Source organism: Centrocercus urophasianus, unplaced genomic scaffold, assembly GCF_019232065.1.
Source record: "Centrocercus urophasianus isolate 14NV4802_14NV808 unplaced genomic scaffold, USGS_Curo_1.0 seq_12, whole genome shotgun sequence".
Lineage (NCBI taxonomy): Eukaryota > Metazoa > Chordata > Aves > Galliformes > Phasianidae > Centrocercus > Centrocercus urophasianus.
This window is the reverse complement of record NW_024884364.1, coordinates 57,054,957-57,071,375: the sequence shown is the minus strand read 5'-3', so window position 1 is coordinate 57,071,375 and position 16,419 is coordinate 57,054,957. Positions and strand designations below refer to the sequence as shown.

Below are 16,419 nucleotides of genomic sequence, written 5' to 3'. Positions count from 1 at the left end.
CATCCCACTGCGATAACATCACAGCCCAAAACAGGAACAGTGCGCTCATTGGTGCAGGGTCTGTGCCTGGGCAGCAGCTGGAGAGGACACATGGGACAAAATGTTGAACCAGAAGCGTTTTATTTTTGGTAGTTTAATAATGGGCTAGGAACGTTTGTGAACACGAGCTGAGGAAAGACAAACACATCTTTTCTGAGGGACAGTGAGACAGTTCCCTCGGTATTTCATGCTAGTGAGGCCTTGAACTCCTCACCATCTTTCTAAAACTCCTGGCACAGACTTACAAGCATGAACCAAATGTTTTCAAGCGAGCTTGGCTCACCTTGATGTTTGTACTCACATTTCATCCAAATGAGATGATGAGGGGATCAGAGGCCTGCAGGAAGTCCAGCTTTGAAAGATGCATCAGCTGGGCAGGGGAGGAGAAACGGAGGGGACCAACAATGCAAATGCCATGCAAAGGTTTGGGGAAGAGGTATGGGGAGCCTGCCATAGTGAGGGGGAGGTGGGAGGCCATTATGGGTTTTGCTGGTTGTGTTACTCACAAAATATTCTTCTAGGACACGTGAAAGGAATGTGAAGGAAGAAGGAATTAATAAATAATCAGAAATACTTTTCAATTCCGAGTGTTTTATAAACATTAACGAATCTTCATGAGCTGACAGAGAGGTATTTAAGCCACATTCCATTTTTATAGATAAGAAGATGAAAGCTCTGGCTTAAGTCCAGAGTTTTCAAAAGCACAAACTACTTTTTAGAGCTCCACTTGATGCTCAGCACCAGAACTCCAAAGGAATTGATTTCACATTTGCCATCACTGTCAATGGGAGACTGATTACTTCTACAAAACTAGGTTTTAACCTGCATGCTCAAAAGCAGCTGAGAATAGCTACTGAAGGTTCAGGCTTCGTTGGCTTGTTGGGTTTCTTCAATGTGTACAAGGAGATACTGCTTTGGGAGGTAAATAGACACATAGAAAGATTTTGTCACTATTGCCACAGTGCAACTTAATAAGATCAAGATTTTGTGGATTTAAGATTTACAAAAAGGATTAATTAAAAGTTAAGGTTAAAAGAAAAGACTTCCAAGTGAACCCATTCATCTGTGCAACCAGGGAGGGAAGTGGATCACATTTTCAAATCTTTCTGCTCCTCCCACAAAGAGTAGGCAGATGGTTTGGGTGCATTTCCCTAAGCGTGTGATGAATATTTTATTCCTGAGAAGAATATAAACCAGGAAGGTACATTCAGTTACTGGCTTTGCTGAAGTGAGAAGAAAACAACACAAGACTTCCTTAGAAACCACGTGAACTGGTAGTCCAGTAAATATATGCATGTATACATATAGCTGTGCAAAATACAATTTATAGCAGAACACTTTAAAAGTAAGGAAGAAAAGTAGCTATTTTCATTGGAGTTGTATTCTCATTGCTCTGTGGCCATGTTTGTTTCAAGGACTAAAGCCCTTGTTTGCCCACCCTCAAAAGCGAAGGTGGCAAAAAAAGGCCTCCAAGTTCTGTGGAAATGGAGAGAGTTGCACTGAAATTGGCCAGCAGCCAGAACAGGAGGAAATCACAGAATTTTCATGCTAAGAAAAGCTTCAAAATACAATGTCAGGTAGAAGCAGAAGTACAATGCTGATCAAAGTCAGCAGGTTCAAACCCAGCCCTTGCCACGTGCAGCATGCTTCCTCCCAAGCAGCATCAGTGATGGGCTGCCAGCAGTCTCAGCACAGCCTTGGATGTCATAGCAGATCAGTGGAAGATGTAAGAATCAAAACAGAAATGCTCCTCTGGGGATACCCCTGTGTGTAAAAGTGAGTCAAAAATTGCTTGAAAATTACCTGAAAGGGTATTTCAAAGGCACTCACGTACACGTTTCAAAAGTTGTGTCAGAGCACTGACACTTTCATGATACAGGGTTTGTGTTATGGCACAGTTCTGCCATTCTTGCAGTTGCTGTTCCCCCAGGTGGGCTGACATGCGCAGTAGGAGAGCAAAAATGGTAGCTTCTACCAACAGTGACACTGAGACTGTTCAGGTCATAGCACAGTGCCAAGCTCTGCGCTGGGAATTACCGTCTCCACCACAACTACCAAACAGGATCAGAGAAAAGGGAAAGTGGTGGAGTTTTTCCAGTTTTAATGTTGGTTGTCAGGTCCTGTGTTCACAATGATAAATCCCACGGAGCAGCAGTGCAGCATCAGGCCCTGCTGGAACAGGCAGGATGGAGACCACTGCAGCTGTAAGCAGGACCACATACTGTTATGCCTTTCTGGGCTGAAACTGTTGTGTGCCTTGAGTCAGCATGGACAGAGAAAAGGTCAAAGCTATTTCAAGGGTTCAAAAAGGCTGTACTGACCACTTGGGTGATATTTTGGTGTGTGGATATTCAAAGGAAAAACACAGTAAGCACCTCAAGGAAATGTTCAAAACAACAAGGGCCCTGGCTCCAAGTGCTGCAAAACAAAGCACAAATTCTGCCAGCATCTTGTGTTTGGTGTGGCATCTTGTACCAGGACCAGCAGAAGACAGCTATGGCAGAAATACCACCGCCCATCTTCACACAGGAACGAAAAGTAGCACTATGAGAAAAGCTGGCATACGGTCAGGGGCTTTTTTCCATTTTACCCCCAGAATCACTTAACTATTGCTGAGCAATTGAAGAGTTTTTGATCTTGAAACGTGAATTAGTATGAGGATTTTGGATCAGGAAACAGCTTTAGAGGAAGTTGCTACTAAGTGGCTGCTCCACTTTAAGCTTCCTTTGAGGTTGCAGTGCCAGCCGCCACACTTCAAGTGGTGTGTTGGCTCAGCAGTACCTCAAGGTATTGACCAAATACCTCAAGGTCACTTCTTTCCCAGCTAAAACCTCACTGCTGTGCAGAAACTTGCAATTAGAGAAATGGCATTGGAAATGCTGCTTAGGGAGTATTGTTCTGCCTGCCCTGGGCTTTTTCCCTTGTCACAGCTTACAGAGCTTTTACACCTTCACTGCTGATTCTTCCACCACTTACTTATTTCAACTGTCATTCAAGATCCCACATCACTCAGTTTAGTTCATTAAATTCTAAAAGGTATTAAAACATTGGCTGCTTGTTTCATTCCCTTTGAGGAGTGCCAAAATATTTTAGGAGGGCAGCTCTTCCTTTCCCTACAATACAGTGACTATTCCATGCCAGAAATAAATGATACTCTTGAAATGCAGCATCTTTCTTGGGGCTGTCCTTTTGTACCAGTATAATTTCAGTGTCTTACTTCAATGTCAAAGTAAGCAATGAAGGAAAGTGCTGGGAGGATTGGTCTACCCTCAGCTGTGTATTTGAGAATAAAAACACCTCTGAGTCCAGGTGCCCTGGAAAACAGGCAAGGAGAATATCTTGGATGGGAATGTGATAAGAACCTTTTCTCCACACCAATGACTGCCTCTGCTCCTGGCTTCCAGGGGTCATTTACCAATGGGGTTTGTCAAGCTGTGGTGAAGAGACCTCTGCATCCACTGCAGATGGGGAGGAAAGCAGGTGAGACCCAACTCACTGCAGAGTTGGTCAAGGGATTGGCAGGGCAAGATACGGTCCCTGTGCCATCCTTTGCAGAAAAGTGTGACTTGAAAACCCCTGCCTGGGTTTCCCCTCAATCATCTGCTTCCCAGAAGAGGTTTGTCAGTCCTGAATTGCAGAAATTGCAGCTGGAAGTCACAGAGTGATGCTGGAAGTAAAACAAGAAGTGGAATCAGCAACAAAAATAGGTGGGACAAACTGAACTACTTTCTCTCCTCAGTGGTTCAGTAAAAGATCTGAGAAAAGAACTGAGTTTGGCTGGTTGAAATATAAACATGTTTATTATAATGTTGTTGACAGGGAAAAAGTCATGAAATATTATTGCACAAAACCATGAGTCAAGATCTCTAATCTGTTTTTACAGTGATGCCTGTAGCTTAATTGCACTTACTCCCGAGAGTATATTATGACTTCTTATATCTTCATTATTGCACAGGCATTAATTTAATCAGAGATAATAAACAAAGCCTCTAATAACAGGTCATAAATTTTGTTACTTTACCAGAACAGGTGGGAAGACAAAACCATGCAGCCCCATAAACGTGAGCTGGCTTTTGCAATCCCATCATTAAGGACACTGGAAACATGGCTGAGAATTCTCCAACACTTCCACAACTGTCCTTAGTGTAGAAGACCTTTGGTGTAGCGTACCTTTGCCACCTCCTGGATCATTACAAACCCACACGTGTCTTGTGTTTGGATTTTTTAAATAGATCTAAGCATAAGAATTATGTTTGCAGATTCCCAGGATCTGATATGTCTAGAGGGAAGGGTCTTTGCAGAGTGGTTTCAATGGAGGCATGCTGCCAGGAGTTGGGAGCTCCTTGCGAATGACTGTGATTTCCCTTCAGGCCCTCCTGTTTCTGCCAAATTTGAAGTGGATTTTCTGCAAGTGAGAAGCAAACGTGGCCTCTTTCCAACAGGACAATATCTGGGAGGGCATCTGATGAGAAAAAGTTTACAGAGGCCTTTCAAAGCATCTTAAAAAATCCCCTCCTGTAGGGGATTCCTTGTAGTGAAGGAAGACATTAGCGGGGCATGGGAGGCATTTACTTAGTTATCTAATCTTTCTAATCCCCAAGTTACATTGTAGGGAATGATCCATCTTTTACTATTTCTAAAATGACACTGGTCCCTCAGCACATTGTTCTGCACAGTGAAAAAAAAAACACACGTGGTCAGCAGGATCTATTTAGTATTTAACCTAGCCTTCAATTTTTGCAAAAAATGCCTCTCTTTCTGCTTTTAGTGAATTACTTTTCAAATGCAGTAAATACATTGTCTTCTTTCTTTCTGTTCAACACACTGATATTTGCAGGCAGCTATTTTGTACTCCAGTTGTTACGTTCAGCCAAGTTACTCACACATCACATGCACCCAATCTGAGCTCACAAGTCAGCTTTGAACCTTTAAAAAGTTCTGTTGTTCATTTCTTAATCTGCTTCCACTAGATCTGTATTGTTTAAACACTGAAGTTCCCTGAAATTAATATAATATATCAAGCATGGTCCCTCCAGACTTTAGTGGAGGAGAATTGCTCTCTCCCTGATCTGTGCTGCGGACTTGGCACTACAGAGCAGGTAACACAAAGGGAAGGGGACAAGGGGAAATGGTTTCAAACTAAAAGAGGGAAGATTTAGAGTGGATATAAGGAAAAAGGTTTTTACTATAAGGGTGGTGAGGCACTGGCACAGGTTGACCAGAGATGTAGTGGATGTCTTTGGAGACTTTCAAGGTCAGGCTGGATGGGGATCTGAGCAACCTGTCCTAGCTGTATTTGTCCCTGTTTGTTGCAGGGGGGGTTGGAGTGGATAACCTTTAGAATCCCTTCCAACTCAAACGGCTGATTCTATGAAATACAGCCCCACACTATGTGAAAACCTGGTATTTCTGGTGAGTGAATAGAAGGTCCTTTCACAGGTGACCCTGTGCTTGGGAGTAGTGTGCTGGGTGCTTCAGCCTGCTGCTGGGTGCTGACCAAGGGTGTAACTTGCTCCTTGTTTCAACGTAGCTGGGAGGTAAAGTATTTTCCAAACACGGCCAACTACCAGTACAGAGAATCTGCAGAATTGTGGCTCAGTTCTTTAGAAAAATCTCTTTTCTGCTGTCAGTGAGCCCAGTGGTTCCAGCCAAAGGGCTGTGGACCTCTGAATTGGCAAGTGGCTTTAAGGGGACATGCAACTCTGAGAAGCAAGAGCATTGACACCCGCTGACAACTGCACCACTGGAGTCTGGAGTGGAAAAGTTTGAGGGTTGCAGATCACAAAGGGCTGAAAACAGCAGCTGTTGTTTAATCTCCACGAAGTATTTTTCTTTGGTGCCTGAAATCCTGGAATAAAAGTATTTTAGTTGCCTTTCCTTATATATATTTGCCAGGAGCTTAAATTTCCAATGTTGCATTAGTTCATATGTATTAATTTCCTAAAACCCCACACATTATTTCTCCACACTCACTGCTGCCTCTGCTCCATCTGGACTCCGTCATCTAGGAGTTCCACCAACCAAGCCTTGGGGACAGAACGAACTCACTTCTCCCAGCCTAGGGCATGTGGGGCTGCTCGTTTGCTGCCCATAGACACACAGTTCACTTTACACACATGAGGAATCTCTCTTCCCCCAGCATCTCAGTGATTTGCAGGGAAAAAAATTACAAGCGTGCTTTATGAATGAAAAAAGATGAAGCCATCTGAACAGCAGGCTCCCTGCCTGGTGCTATTAGTTGCTTAAATCTAAGAATGATACATGACATTATAAATACCTCCAGTACTGTCATTTCGGAGCACGTGTCAAGGGAGGGATAAGGCCAGAAACCTCATTCTCTTTCAGAACTTTCCTTCCAGTTATATTTTCACTTATTTCTTGAGTTATTTCTCTGCCTTCTGACTTCGAGGCATTTGAGTAACGCAGTGTGAGATAGCCCTGTTCTTTCCTAGACCATGTAAGAAAGCAGGTGGGAAAGTGTATAATTTCACAGCATCTCATGATGCTGTGAAAAATGTAAATGTAAAAATCTACTGGATTCCCATTCTCTCTGTTTCCGTTTGCCTCTATAGACACAAGCGTGATAAACTATTGCCCATACACCATCCAAACTCATTTCAAACAGAATGGAAATTGCCAGAGCATCCCTGCAGGGCTCTCTCCATGTTCACAAACCTTCCCTTGGCTTTATCTAAGACCACCTGGTTAGCAGGTTTAGGCTGCATCATTCAGTGGCAAGAAACGTATGTGCAGCAACTTTTTCCTTGCATGTTTTTTGGCTGAATAAGACAATAATAATATAATAAACATGCTCAACTCCTCTCTGCAACTCTTGCTGACCAAGGATTGTTGCCGAAGTGGCTGTGTTGCTTCTTTTCTATGTCTGTGGCCATCCTTCTGTTTTTTTTTTTTCCCTTCTCAGCCACTTCTAAGAGAGCATGAGCTTTAACGTTTTGATTGATGATGGCTAGGCCAAGTCTGGTGTAGTCAGCGATCCTGTTGGTTGGACTCCACAACACAGACCAGAACCATGTCTCAAGACAGCATTAACTAAAGTGAATGTGCACAATGTGGTTCTCTTCTCCGTTAGGTCTCATATCATTGTGCCCAAAACCAAAGCTGAATGTAAAAAACTTCCAAAAACACTACTGGAAATTACTGATCAGCTGTTTGGGAAGGGAGGAAGTACCACCACACCTCACCAAGCATTTGATGACTTACTGTCCCCCAGGATTGTTTTGGGGGCAGGGGAACCTCTGAGCTATTCTTATCCTGTAAGAGCTTTTTAAATAACCACTTCTTACTGCCATTAATTTTTAAATACGTTGTTATATGGTTCCCATCATCTCCTTTTAATAGCTTTTCTTTTCATAGCAGACAGGTAGTATGCTCACAGCTTGCATATTGTAGAATCATACAATCATTACAGTTGGAAAAGACCACTCAGATTACCCAGTCCAACCACCATGCCCACTGCCCATGTCCCTCAGTGTCACATCCACATGATTCTGTAACACCTCCAGAGATGCTGACTGCACCACCTCCCTGGGCAGCCTGTGCCACTGCATCACTGCTCTTTGCGAGGAGAAATTCTTCCTAACGCCCAGCCTGAACCTCAGCTGGAGCAACTGGAGGCCATTCCCTCTTGTCTTACTGCTGTTAACTGGGAGAACAGGCCGACCCTCACCTCTCCACAACTTCACTTCAGGCTGTTACAGAGAGCAATGAGGTCTCCCTCGAGCCTCCTCTTCTCCATAATGAACAATCCCAGTTCCCTCAGCCGCTCCTCATAAGACTTGTGCTCCAGACCCCTCACGGACTTGCGCTCCGTTTCGCTTCTCAGGACACACTCCGGGGCCTAAACGTCTTCCTCGTAGCGAGGGGCCCAGAGGTGAACACGGCAGTCGAGATGTGGCCTCGAGATGGAGCACCGCATTACACCGGGATGGCAAGGAGCGCAGACCGCACGGCGTTTACGAGGCAGCAGCCAACTGCAGTCCGCCCGTGAACGTTCCCGCGGGCCGCTGGACGCCCGCACGGCCACCCCCGGACTCCAGGAAGCGCACAGTTCGGAAAACCGAAGCTCCCGCAGCAGCACCCCGACCTCCCCAAGCTCCTCACCCACGACCCACAGCCGAAGAGCGGACCTTGCCCCCGCCCCGCACTCAGCCCGCGGCAGCAGGAGGCCGGCCCCCGCCCGCGCTCCGCCCCCCGCTCCTCCCGGCGGCCGGGCCCGCTCGGAGGGAGGCGATGTGAGCGGGCGGCAGGGGATCGCGGGGGGCGGCGGGCAGGGCGAGATGTGGCTGAAGCCCGAGGAGGTGCTACTGAAGAACGCCCTCAAGCTCTGGGTCACCCAGAAGAGCAGCGGCTACTTCGTCCTGCAGCGGCGGCGGGGGCACGGCGACGGCGGCGGGCGCTTCACCGGTACCTGGGCGCGGGGCTCGGCGGGGCCCGCTGGCGGCGGTGCGCGAGGAGCCGGGCAGCGGGCGGGCGGAGCGGCCGCTTTGTTCGGGAGGCGCGGGGAGAGTCTCGGGCCGGAGGCGGCTTTCTCGGCAACCCGTGACCGGGAGCTGCCCGCCGGCGGTTCGGGGTTCAGCTCGGTGCTGCACTTTCTTCTCGCTTTCCCTTCTCTCCGGAGCGGGGCCGTGCTTCGTGGCGGGGAGCGAGGGCTGACGGCGGGGTCCGTGCGAGGGAGCGGACCCGGCACGGCGTGCGGCCGCGGGCGGCGGTGCGCGGAGCTCGGGCGAAGTCGGAGCGAAGAGCCGAGCAGCGGAGCTCACACCGAAACGCCTGGGGGAGGCTGCGCCCTCCCGGCAACGGGGCTTAAAAGCAGATGCGAAGCTTGTTCTCTACTTTTTAAGCATCGCCGTTTGAAAAGGTGGTTGGTGTGTTTGGGAGAACGATCAGGTTTTCTCACAGTGTTTTCCAGGTCTGCGTTATTAGGTCTGTGTTATCGGAACCTTCTGCTCTTGAACTGTCGACCCTCGCCAGTAGGTAGTGCTGCTTTGTGCGTGTTTTCCTCCCGAAGTTTGTGTCCTAGCGGCGGATTCACGACGAAGCCCCCAACCTGACGTTGTCTGGGCTCCCGTTGTGTTAGTCATCACAGGATCACGGAATGGTTTGGGTTGGAAAGGTCCTCAAAGCCCATCCAGTTCCAACCGCAGCCGTGGGCAGGGCTACAGCCCTCCGAACTGGAGGCGCTGTATCAGGTTGAAGTGCCGGCACCGGTGAATGAAACGCAAGCATTGGTAACTCAGTGGCTTTCTCTGGCAGTGAGGCAAAAGCCTGTCCCCAGGTTTTCCCCTGCCCCCCGTGAGGAAGCAGCAGGCCGCTCTTTTGTGACCATAAGGGCTGTGTGGATTAATTTTCAGAGTTAAAAATAACCTTTTACAGCTGCTTGATTCGAGTCCAGCGCAATCATGAGGTTGGGAGCCACAAATACTACTCCTCGTGCCCGAGCTCTCCGTGGCAGAGATTTGGAAACTTAAAAGAAAACAAAATGCTTCTCTATCTGGTTACGTTTCAGGTGAATCATTTTCTGAACCTAGGGTGCACGGGCTTGCACAGACCTTTTGGCTGGCAAAGCCGAGCCACTCCTGTCTTAGAAAACATTGGCTAAGGGAACTGTGAATTCTGACTCTCATAAACGGTTTTGAAATATATCTGAATGTAAAAGGGATTGGAAATTAGAGTCCCATATCAAGTGTGGGAGAGCATTAAGGATAGCTGAAGGTAGATATTTTTTTTCCCCTAATTTTTTTCCCCTAAATTTTGATTGGCTACATTCAAAATGGAGACCTGTGTGGAGAAACAGTTTGGGTTGGCTGGTGCATTTGTTTCCTTTTTGGTGCAAAACCTGCATCACAATTCTTGTTTTATGGAGACGTTATTGGTACCTGCATTTTCCAAACTAGCAGATGCAAAGGTCGGAAAAGTTTTACTGTATTTCAGAATAATGGTTCTACAGCTTGTCAGCACTGAGTTAGAAGAATTAGTTTATTTTGCTGGCGAAACAAGACTTAAGTGGGAACATTGTCCATATCTGTTTTCTTTTCCCTTTAATATCATAGAATCATAGAATGGGTTGGATTGGAAGGGACCCCAAGAATCATCAAGCTGTAACCCGCTGGCTGCTGGCAGTGCAGCCAGCCTCCATATTTAATGCTAGACCAGGTTGCCCAAAGCCCCATCCAGCCTGGCCTTGAACACCTCCAGGGATGGGGCATCCACAACCTCTCTGGGCAGCTGTGCCAGCACCTCACCACTCTCATAGAGAAGAACTTCCCCCTGACATCCAACCTATTAGCTTGAGCCTTAGCCAATGGGAACTAAATTTGACAGAAGGAAGGATAGAGGCTGGAAAGAGGTGAAGGCCCTGCACATTTCATGAAAAAAGGTGGCTGTCAAAGGAAGTCTCTCAGCTCCTGCCCTGAGGCTGCACGTGCTCAGGCTGTTAGAAACCATCTGGGATCAAGAAGGAAAAAAAAAAAAAAGCAGCCAACAAAACCAAGGAGGCTAGATTTCATAAGCAGAGTGTGCAGATGGTGCAGTGGACCACCCAGCATAATTAGCTTTGAGCAGAGTGGAACAGTGGCGTCAGGATCGTGCAACAGCTGAGCTGCCCTTGTGGTTGCTGCTGCAACGTGGTGTTTTCCCTGAATCTATGAGAGAACATCTGTTTTATTGCCCTGTTCTCATTCTTGTGTGTTTTGTTTTTTTTCTTCTAGGACGCTTTTCTTTCCTTACGAGGGCATTTTATCCATTATGTAAGAGTAAGTTAGCGCAGCTGGAGGGGGTATTTTATGTGGATTTAATTCCTCAAGGATGAAGTAGAGAGCATCTATCAAAGGAAAGTGCTTTCCTTCCATACCCGCCTTACTTTATTTGGGCGCTGTGTTTCAGTTGGACTGTGAGCAGATGTTGGTAAGAGAGAGACTGTATTTGCTACTGTAATTTGATTTATCTTCTAGGGCAATTATTGAGAGTGCACTGGATTTGCAAACAGTAGGTACAAAAAATGATGGAGACAGTGTTTAACTGTTCATGACCTGATCAATGCAATTCTGTCTTCCCATGCTTTTTGAGTCAATGTTTAACTTGCCAGTTAGCCTGTATCTCTACTTGAGACTAAGACTGAATTAGAGACTCAGGAGGGAAATTGGTAATGTTTAGGAATACCTAGAAACTGAATTACAATTTCTTTTTAATTAACAACTAATATTTAACCTAATTTTAATACCTTGAATACCTTCCTGTTTGATTAGATTAGTTTTGTGAATTTTGACAGCAAAGCTGTGTGTTCTGTGGCTTGCTAGGAATGTTTTTGTCCAGGGCACTGGATTAAGAGTAACTTTTCACTCTTCCCAAGCAGCTGATTTTGCAGTTTGTTTACACAGTACTTGACACTGCATGCTTTTAGTGTATAAATACCACGGGAGTCTTCTAAGTACTTGTGAATTTTACCTTTTATAATGTTAAGTAAAACTTTAAAATCAACTCTGAAGTCGGTAAACTGTTTCAAGCAGCTTTTTGTCTTTGCTTTTTGAGATAGTTGCTTCTTCAGCTTCTTCCCTGAGGTGGATAAATAAAAGACTACATTTTGTTCCTCTTTTACTCGTGTTTTTTATTTAGTTATGATATTTCTCCCTAATATTCTTCTAGTATTCAACTGTTTTCATCTCAGGGCACTTTCCAAGATGGATGTGGTCTTAAAGTTTTTGTAATTCTCAAAGGATGAAGATTTTAAAGATATATGAATTTTTCCTTGAGCTTATTTGACATCTAAGACTGTATAAAGTTTTACATAACACACTGGCAAAAAGAAACATCTTCTGTATATGAATCTGAACATTATTATTTTTTCAATAAAAGTAAATGTGAGAGCAGCTTGAGCTATTGGCAGCAGTTGTATTGAACTCCTCGCTTTAGGATTTAATTTTTTCTTTTAAATAAAGTTCTTGCAGAGTGATGGCTTTCAGACTGGTCCATAGAGCACCTCCTAGTTGTCATTAGTTACACGGGAAGAACTCTGTCCCTTCTTTTCCCCTTGGCTGGATTCTGAAATTTCAATGCATAGAACAAAGTGAGTGTTGGTAAATTCGGTGTCCTTTTTTTTGGGTAATTGAAAAGCAAAAGGTGATTTGCTGCTCTTTTGTACTTGCCAATCTGAATAGTACTGCAATCAGCTTTTATTAGCTCTGTTTCTTTCCCAAGGTCAGGATAAATAATCTTGTGATGCAGTCTATTTCAGAGAAAGAGAGGGAGACCACAGAAGTTGACGTTTCCTGTGTCTAAGATAGTAATCCTGTATTGATTGCTTCTACTTATTGTACTCTAGAAGGAGAGGGTCAAAAATGCAGTGAGACTTCGATTTTCAGTAGTGCATGCAAATGCATATCCTTTATTTTTTTTTTTTAACCTTTTGAAAGCCTGAAGGCAGAATAAGTAGTTTTTTAAAGGATGTATCCTGATACAGACCTCAAAATAGCTTGGCTACCAGAATCAAGGAAAGTTGCCTTCTAATATTAATATATCTGTGATACCAACGGAAGTTACTGGATAGATAAAAGTTAAATTTGAGCTCTAACTACAAAAAAAAAAAAAATCCTTATGCAATAGATGGAAGAGAGGAAGATGACATGAAAACAGTGTTAGAAAAGGATACTTGGTAGTGCCCAAGTCTGTGTTCATGGCTCTGTTTTCGTAAGGAAGAGCTCTTGGAAACCTTGCATGAGGAGAAGAGGAAATGCATATAGTTTACCAAAAGCTTAAACTCTTGTCAAAATTTTATCTAGCCTTGCCCTCAGCTGGAATTCAGACAGGCAAGTGATTTCCTCTTCCCTTTCATTTTTTCCCCGTGTTTCTGTGTAGCATGCTTTGAACTTTCCTGCTCGTGTGGCTTTTCCCCAGCAGAGCACATGGCTCAGGCACTGGTTGTGACTGCTCCCTACCAAGCCCAGCAATCACATCTAAATCCATGTTCTGCTCTTGGCTCCTTCTGTTTGTTTGCTTTTTGTGTCTCTGTTTCATTCTCCTTGCATAAAAGGTGAGAATGCACTTGTGTGCGGAGAGAGGGCTCCAGGTTATCTTTGCTCAGCCTGCCAGTCTAGGCAATGCTGCAAACCAGTCATCAGCCACAGTAACTCTGCATTTTTCAGTTGTGGAGGCCAAACAGACTAGAAGACAACAGGAAAGTAATTGAGAGTGCCTAGTGGCAGAGTTCAAGTAACACTGCCTGGTTCGCTTTAGCTTTATTTACAGCATCTGTCAGAAACACAAGGGGTGGTTTTTTATCACGGTGCCCAGAGCGGCGGCCTGTGTTGAGTAATTTACAGGGCTACATGCTTGGGCGTTGCTGTTCCCAACAGTTTTCAGGCAGAAATCTGTTTTCATCTGTACTTTTTGCAATGCCAGAGGCTAGGCCTTCAGTTCTGTGGCCCTTGGGGCTTTGAGAACAGGCAGGATGTGCTGTGAGTGCGGCCATATCACCTGGTGCAGGAGCCAGGGCAAGCTCAACGCTCGCACAGCGCCGGCTGGGGACCAGCACTTAAACCCTGTGTTTCTATGTGCCAAGTTCAAAAAGTAAACAAATAAATAAAAAGAGGAAGAAGAAAACCTATCCAAGTCACGGTGTTTGATCTGGAAAAGCACGAGTTGGAAGTAATTGAAGGACTTGAGTGCTTAAGCTTCCCTGGATTAATAAATGCTCAAAGCATCTGCGAGACTTCATTGCTGCAACGGAAACGCTGTCTTTCTGCAGCTCTTGGAGGAGCTCTCCTTCACCTTTTTTTTTCTTGCATGCTTACCCAAATAAGTTCTGTTAACTTTTATTATGGGGGGGTGAGAAGAAGCTTGTTGGGAGAGACTGACTCCTGGGTACTGCTTTGTGTCAAAACCTATTTACATAATTCAGCAGAATTCAACAAAGACAATGTCTGGTGTTAAGGTAAGACAGCAAGGTTGTGTTAGTAGCCTTTGCAACTGACAGCGCTTCTCTAACAAAAACATAGATTTTAGAAAAATCAAAGTGAAAGCAGCAACCCGTGCTTCGAACTTGTAGAAAAATCCTGTTAAGAAAGATGTAAGGAAGCCCCCAGGTGTTCTGCTGGGAGCCGCTGCTGGTAAGCAGTAGCTTCATTGCCAGTGTCCTGCACTGTCTCTGTCCTCTTGGGGATGGACTGCTGATCTGGCCAAGGTGCAGGACATGAGGATGAAGATGTGCTGGAGTAGTTCTCAGGGTGCCTCTGCTCTTTGTCTTGCCCCAAGGGAGAAGACCACCCTTCTGCTAAAGCTGGAGTGGACAGATGGACACGGGCACTCCTAATCTCCATCTGAATCACCACACAGTGGTAGCCTGCTTGTCCAGCCAGTGAGTGTGCCTGCTGTAGTGCAGCTCCTACTTTATTTTAATGAAAATCCAAATTGTGTGATTTGCTCTTTTTTTTCCTCCAAATTCTAATGCTTGAGCAGCTGTGCTTATGGCTGCTAACTCTCCTTGCAAATCAGTGTTTGCTCAAAACCAACCTGCACTGTTGACTACTTCCACTTTGCAGTAAGAGCATTTTCCTATTGATTAAAGTGTTTTGTCAAGCTGCGGCTTTTGCTGCCCAGGCTTGTTTTTCATGCTGCCTCTCTATCTGTTGGGGAACAGAAATAGCAAGCAACAGTAAAAGGGAGCTCTGAACTTTCAGAGACATGCATCATGCTCCATCACTTTGTTCTGAAGAGAGAGCTTGTCACTCTGCTTTTAAATCCTTGAATCCAACATCGGTGTTTGTATCTAACAAAGATGATGCAGCCTGATTCAGTGGAAACTGTAGGCACTTAAAACAGAGCTCTGGCATAATGTAGGTAAGCATAGCCACCAGTCACTTTTCTGAACAGTCCTAAGCTAGTCCCCAGGGGCCTCTTGCTGAGCATCTCTGCAAACAGATGTGGGTTCAGGTGCTATAGTGTTCTTCTCCCTGTATTCTCTATTGGGTTCAGTTTGATGGGGAACCTTAAAACATGCCTTATTGCATACATGCCCAGTTGTGCTGGTTTCCAATTCAATGAAGACCTTTCATTATCTCCTTCAGGCCTTTTAAATTATGATGGAGGTAAGCAGAGACGTTCTCATTGTTCCATGGAGAGAGTCTATATAACTAGCAGAGCAGCATACAAAAAATTGTTAGTGTCTTGGGTTGTCTCTTGAGTATTGTCCTGAAAGATGGAAGTAATAGGTATTATTTCTTAAACTAGTTCCAATTTTTAATTGGAGTTCAGCTCTGGTCACCCACTATCTAGTTTCTCAGATGTTTAAAAGAGTTTTTGATGTTGGTGAGGTGCTGGCACAGCTGCCCAGAGAAGCTGTGGTGCCCCATCCCTGGAGGTGCTCAAGGCCAGGTTGGATGGGGCCCTGGGCAGCCTGAGCTGGTGGGGGGCAGCCCTGCCCATGGCAGGGGTTGGGGCTGGGTGGGCTGTGAGATCCCTTCCAACCCAAAATATTCTGTGATTCTGTGAGTTTTCAAAATACCTTGTGGATAATTAACACCGATTCAGGAAATAAGCCTGTGTTTTTTTAGTCTGAAAGATATGGTATGTTTAGTAGAAAATGATGTTAGATTAACTTACTGTAAACACGTTTCTTTGTCTAGATTGCAAGCTATGGGCATGACACAGGATAATTCATAACGGAACTTTTAATCTTTTTATGGGTGTATAAGGAAACTTATTTTTAAAGAATAAGTGTGTTTTTGTGCATTTGAGAACCAGTTGGTTATAAAATACCTTTAGTTAGCTTTTTTTTCTTTTTCCTTTGAAGAAATGGTCAAAAGTTTTGTTCCACATCATTCAGCTGAAACTTATTTAGATAGTAAAATCTGATTGTGCGATTCACAGTATCCTGCTTACATTCCTTTTAGTTATAGATTGACCTCTGTAGAAGAGAGACACTACCTATCTGTTGCAGAATGGGAAAGGATCCCCAGGTTCCTTGCTATTTTTATACCTGAGTGTGTTTGTGGCATTGTATCCATAATGCACATATAAAATAGATTTGCAATTAGAAGTATAGCACTTTTGCCTTACTTTGAGGTGTTCTAGTTTCCAATATCAGGGCAGAAAAATAAGCACACAGTTAGATGTTTCAAAAGTAGGGATGAAATGAAAGCTACTGTGTATGGTGTGGGATCTATAGGGAACTTTGATGTATAGGTTTGCTTCTAAAAAAAAGTATAGGCAGAAGTTCCCACTGTTGGACTTTCCACTAGAAGGGATCAGATTTATTGAGGTGGAACATTTCATTTCAGTGGAGATGTTTCCTTTTCCGCTTCTGTCCTCTTCTCCTATTTGTTAGAAGCATACATTAAACCTGAGATTTGTGTCTGAATTCTAGCATGG

The 16,419-nt window shown here is 44.8% G+C and overlaps 1 protein-coding gene across 1 annotated transcript in view; it reads left to right on the top strand.

The window, feature by feature from the left end:
• Nucleotides 1-8,315: 8,315 nt before the first annotated feature.
• Nucleotides 8,316-16,419, top strand: part of TBC1D8 (TBC1 domain family member 8) — a 47,736-nt gene continuing 39,632 nt past the window's right edge. Inside the window, exon 1 of the mRNA XM_042809582.1 lies at nt 8,316-8,463. Within this exon, the coding sequence (XP_042665516.1) occupies nt 8,337-8,463 (127 nt within the window). The 5' untranslated portion in view covers nt 8,316-8,336. The remainder of the gene's footprint in view (nt 8,464-16,419) is intronic.